The sequence below is a fragment of the Schistocerca nitens genome, chromosome 10 (assembly GCF_023898315.1).
Source record: "Schistocerca nitens isolate TAMUIC-IGC-003100 chromosome 10, iqSchNite1.1, whole genome shotgun sequence".
NCBI classification, from domain to species: Eukaryota; Metazoa; Arthropoda; class Insecta; order Orthoptera; family Acrididae; genus Schistocerca; species Schistocerca nitens.
The window spans coordinates 105,962,666-105,968,665 of record NC_064623.1 but is presented as its reverse complement, the minus strand read 5'-3'; the positions used below and the strand labels follow the sequence as shown (position 1 = coordinate 105,968,665).

At 43.0% G+C, this 6,000-nt stretch overlaps 1 protein-coding gene across 1 annotated transcript in view; it reads left to right on the top strand.

Moving 5' to 3' along the window:
* Positions 1-200: 200 nt before the first annotated feature.
* LOC126210531 (uncharacterized) overlaps positions 201-6,000 on the top strand; it is a 50,546-nt gene continuing 44,746 nt past the window's right edge. Inside the window, exon 1 of the mRNA XM_049939783.1 lies at positions 201-301. Coding sequence (XP_049795740.1) covers positions 248-301 — 54 coding nt within the window. The 5' untranslated portion in view covers positions 201-247. The remainder of the gene's footprint in view (positions 302-6,000) is intronic.

Below are 6,000 nucleotides of genomic sequence, written 5' to 3'. Positions count from 1 at the left end.
CACAGTCGGCGTAACGACGGGTTTTAACAAGGTCGGGAACAAGTGGCGGGTGGGGAAGTAGAGAAAAAAAAAGAAGGTTGGGGAAGCCATGGAGCGGAATAAATACAGCGAACTGAGTCTCTGTTACGTGTGCGCCGCAATGAGCCAGGGCGCTGTGGGCGGAAGCAAGGGATACGGAAGAGACATAAATACAGGCGGCAGGAGCTGCGCGCAGTACAAGTTGCGACGGAAAACATAGGATAGCATCATGATGCGTGCCGCGACAGCCGCTGCAATACTTCTGCTGGCCACCGTCGCCAAAGTAAGTTCTCCGCACTGAAGATGGGGATGTGGGTCGAAACGCTTCACATCCGTTTAAGTGAGGAGCTCTTCAAATTTCATTTCATTCGCCGTATATAGAATCCAAGTCTGCATATACTATGGTTTACTCTTCTCATTGTAGTATCGGCTCTTTTTGTACGGGAAGAACGACTGCCAGTGAATACATTAATAATGACGGTGAGCTTGCGTATGAGATAATTTTCCACGCAGGTTGTGGTAACTTCGTGAAGCGTGTGTAGGACAAAGTATTATTGCCTGACTCCTCTTGGTAGATGCATTCTCGTCCTCTGAACACTGAATCCTTCGAAACTGACTAATACACTGAAAACAGTGTGTACTAGTATTACCTACGCCAGGAATACACGAGGCTCATTCGAAAAATAACGCTCCACAGTTTTTTTTTGAGAACTTATACATTGTTAAGAGTTAGAATTTTATGAATGTGTCAGTAAAAATTTCTTTTACATGTACTGTCTTTCTGCGTACTCTATACCACATTCTGTGCCCTTACGCCAGCCGTGTGTTTGAGAATGTTTTCCTGTTGGTAAAGACTCTTTTCCCGTGGATTCCGCTGACATCGCCTTAAAAGTATGTCCGAATCAGTGAATTCTTAAGGGAGGACTTTCACGAAAAACATATACTACTTAAAAGATGCACCATATCCACAATTTGGAGATACATCAATGAAATTTTGAGCCACGCTTAAGACGACAAATTTTATTTTCAAAAAAATAACGTATATGCCTTTTACTCCGAAGCTGTGCAAGAGATTTCTATAAAATTTTCTCTCCTTAATCCCTCTGCATATAGTAAGCTTCTCTCATGAATTTTTTTCAAGTATATCGAATAGGAGAATTTTAATGATTTTATAATTCTACAAGCATAACATAAAATTCAAGTAATATTGCAATCACTTTGCCATATATCTTTGCTTCCACTCACAGTTTCAAAACTCACTCTTGAGGCAACATTTATCGCGTTTATAGAAATAAGTGTACAAAATATCATATATGCAGTCTTATAGATTCTCAGAAAAAGGTGCATAAACTTTAAAAAACATAATTTTCAGTAAATGCAGTTTAAATTACTACCCAACGTTTCCTCTTTTCACCTCTTCAGAAAGCCCCAGGTTCGAGGTCCTCTTTCCCTTCAAGGATTCTCTTCTGGTTTCTTGTTTTCTTCTTATTTTCCTTTACCAGGTCTTCAACTGACATTTGAGCTGCAGAGGGGTGCTGTAAAGATATTTTTCTGAAAAGTCTTGAGTGAAACATCCTATCTCAAAGCCTATTCTCTCTAATACCTTCATCCTTCGTACGTTTCCATCACTCAATACACGGTGCTACGTTCATATGCAGATAAAATTTCTGCATGTCAGTCTGATTAATTTCCTCCAGTTTTTGTATCTAAGTGTTTCTGCATGAGATAGTTTCCTATGCACTGACACTGTAATTTAATTTTTATAACAGATTCGACAATATGAATCAGTGCAATAGAAAACCTAAAGGAAGTATTGGCTGTCACTTTTATTACTCCAGATTCGAGCATTGATCTGGTGCAAGTCGCTTGCCGAATTTACTGTAACAATTTCAGAGTTCCAAGTGTTTTGTTCGTTGGAGACAGTTCAGCCCCGTCTACAGACTCCTTTTAACCCAGTTAATTAGAAATTCGACAATATGAATAAGTGGAATGAATGTGTACGAAATGTTGTTGGCTGATTGTTTTCACCCCATTACGGAAATAAACGTTAATTAAGTTGAATCTGAGCTATGATACTGTGGCGGAAAAGCACAATACTACTAAGCCAACCTCAGTTGATGGTAACAGACGGCTAAGATGTTTGTAAATCGCGTGTACAAAGTTTCATTGTACTTCTGAAGATAATTTGTCTGTGGTAGCGAAGTGATATCACTCAAAACCCCCTAAGCGCCTACGGGTTAAAATTCACCGTCCCAAAACCACGTGGCCTGAGCTGCAGCAGATGCTGCGGACGGGATTCTCGTTCCGCGCATCCACACGCTCACTCAGTAGATATTTATACTCTACGGGCGGCCCTTCTGGTGCGTGATTATTGGCTGACACAGGAATATTTACAATACTCATGTCTCAGCTCCTAGTCGCTCGTAACACGTGATGGTCTCGGGAAACATCCATAGCCGAGCTACACAAGGGAAATATGGATTAAAATAGTCGAACGTTCCATAAAAAATACCAGACAAGAGATACGAAACCAACAGTGTCATATTAAAAAGAAAACTAAGATTATTTTATTAATGTTCACGCACTCTTAATCGTCGCTGTAGTTTGCAAGATATTACAGTTTGAAAATGTTGAATATAAAATGAGTAAACAGAAGTTCATATCTCGAGAACGGATAACATGATTTTAAGGAACAAAGTGTCACTGGACGGAGGACAGTAAGTGGTATCAAGTCACGCTCATGTGTTTTTCGTGAAACATACAAATTTTTAACTATGAGCCGGAATATTATTTCCGCGCCGTTAAGACAAGAGTTTCGCCGAAAAATATTGTTTAAGTAGTAAAAGTAGCGGCAGCAATTCGGGTAGGAATGGATATACCATAGATGTAAGCATAATGTCCTTTTTCTTCATTATAAATTTTTGGTAGATGAAAATGACGAAGCAGCCATGCAAGGACTAAATCACTTTTAGTGTGAAAACTTTTAATAAGATTGTAAATCTGAATGCAGCACTGAAGATTTGGCGAAATTTCGAACTATTCTGATTTGCCATACATACACTTAAGGTAAAAATAAGTAAGTCTAGTAAACTGCAGAAACAGGAGTACATGTATTTACCAGTTTTAAACAGAAGTGAGAAATGGCGACGGCCATCTTTTCCAGGCCGTTTATCTGGCCAAGGAAGTCAGGCTGAGATGTTGATTGGAGCAGTTGGTGTTGGTCAAGCATCGCCTGTGCCTACTCAAACGCAAATAAACCAGTGTGAAATATTCCAAGTGTTGGAAGCAGAACTTGTAACTTTTTTTAAGAATCTTAGCAGAAATTCAGCCAGTTTAATATGAAAATATTTTAGCGTTGGGACAACTTCAAAGTTATTGTGTAATCAGTTTCTATTTCAGCTGTGGACCTGGTATTTTCGCCTCGAGTACTGCTATCTCTTTTACATTACAGCCCGTAGTAAGCTTTGTACTTCGGGTTATTTCATACTGAGTGAACTCTGAACATCGAATTTATACTGAAATTCCAAAGAAACTGGTACAGGCATGCGTATTCAAATACAGAGATATGTAGACAGATAGAATACGGTGCTGCGGTCGGCAACGCCTATGCAAGACCACAAGTGTCTGGCGCAGTTCTTACTGCTGCTGCAATGCCAGGTTATCAAGATGTGAGTTAGAACGTGGTGTTAGATTCGGTGCTCGAGCGATGGGACGCAGCACCTCCGAGGTAGCGATGAAGTGGAGATTTTCCCGTACGACCATTTCACGAGTGAACTGTGAATATCAGGAATATGGTAAAACATCAAATCTCCGACATCGCTGCGGCCGGAAAAGGATCCTGCAGGAGCGGAACCAACGACGACTGAAGAGGATCGTTCAGTGTGACAGAAGTGCCAACTCTTCTGCAAAATGCTGCACATTTTAATGCTGAGTCATCAGTAAGTGTCAGCGTGCAAAACATCCAACGAAACATCATCGATATGTGAAGCCGAAGGCCCACTCATGTGCCCTGGATAACTGCACGACACTAAGCTTTAGGCCTCTCCTGGGCCTGTCAACATCGAAATTGGATGGTTGATGACTGGAAACATGTTACCTCGTCGAACGACTCACGTTTCAAATTGTATCGAGTGGATGGACGTTTACAGGTATGGACACGACCTCATGAATCCGTGCAACCTGCACGTCAGCAGGGGGCTGTTCAAGCAGGTGGAGGCTCTGTAATGGTATGGGGCGCGTGCACTTAGAGCGATATGGGACCCCTGATACGTCTGGATACGGCTCTGCCCGGTGACACGTACGTGTGATGACCTGCATCCATTCATGTCCATTCTGCAGTTCGACAGACTTGGAAATTCCAGCAGGACAATGCGACACCACACATGTCCAGAACTGCTACAGAGTGGCTCCAGGTACACTCTTCTGAGTTTAAACACTTCCGCTGGCGACCAGACTCCCCAGACATGAACATTATTGAGCATATCTAAGATGTCTTTCAGCGTCCTGTTCGAAATAGAACTCCGCTCCCTAAATCCTAAAATAGGATTTATGGACAGCCCTGGTATCAGTTCCCTCCAGCACTAGTTCAGACGTTACTCGAGTCCATGCCACATCGTGTTGTGGGACTTCTGGGTGTGCGTGGGTGCCCTGCACGATGTTAGGCAGGTGTATCTGCTTCTTTGGCTCTTCAGTGTAAGAGCCATAGGTACACTGAGGTGACATAAAGGTCATGGGATAGCGATATGCACAGATACAGACCGAGGTAGTTTCGCGTACACGAGATATAAAAGGGCAGCGGATCGGCGGAGCTGTGATTTGTAGGCGTTTTAGTCCGGAACCGCGCTGCTGCTACGGTCGCAGGTTCGAATCCTGCCTCGGCTATGGATGTGTGTGATGTCCTTAGGTTAGTTATGTTTAAGTAGTTCTAAGTCTAGGGGACTGATGACCTCAGATGTTATGTCCCATAGTGCTTAGAGCCATTTTTTGTGATTTGTAATCAGGTGATTCACTGAAAAGATTTCTGACATGATTTCATCACACGATGGGAATTAACAGACTTTGTAGTTGGACCTAGTCGCATGGAACATTCAGTTTCGGAATCCTTAGGGAATTCAGTATTCCGATATTCAGAATGTCAAGTACGACTAACGTATCCGTTAGGACAAGACGGCTAAATCTGACGTTGGGGCTGTGGCAGCAGACGACAGACTCCAGTGGCTTTGGTAGCCTCTCCTGGACTCGTGTGCATGTCAACTGGACCCTGGAGGATTGGAAAACCATGGCTTGGTTAGAGGAGGCCTGATTTCAGTTGATATGAGCTGGTGGTAGGGTTCGAATGTGATGCAGACCCCTCGAAGCGATGCACCCAAGTTGTCAACAAGAAACTGCGCAAGCTGTTGGTGGCTCGATAATTGTGTGGGCCATATTTATATGGAATGGAATGGGTCCTGAAGACATTGCGCTGCTTGGAGACCATTTTCAGCCATTTATGGACGTCATGTTCCCAAACAACGGTGGAATTTTCATGTGACAGGGCCGCAGTTGCTCGCGATTGGTTTGAAGAACGGTCTTGACAGCTCGAGCGAATGATGTGGTCAACCAGATCGCTCGACATGAATCCCATCGAAGATTTATGAGACGTGGTCGAGAGGTGAGTTGGCACACAAAATACTGCACCGGGAACACTTTCCCAGTTATGGACACCTATAGTAGTAGCATTTCTCAGTATTTTTACAAGGGATTTCCACCGGCTTGTTGTGTCCATGACAGATCGAGTAGCTGCACTACACCGGACGATTAAGAGGTACACTGCTCCAGAAATTAAGAGGTATCCAATGGCTTTTGGCACCTCAGTGTTTTAGTCTACAAATGAAGTAAACACTAATTTAATGTTGTTCAGCACATCGTCCTGAGTCACCAATGGAAATGACTGCACTTATATCCGCTACACTACGCGGGCCAAAGTTCAGTACGTGGCTGAGG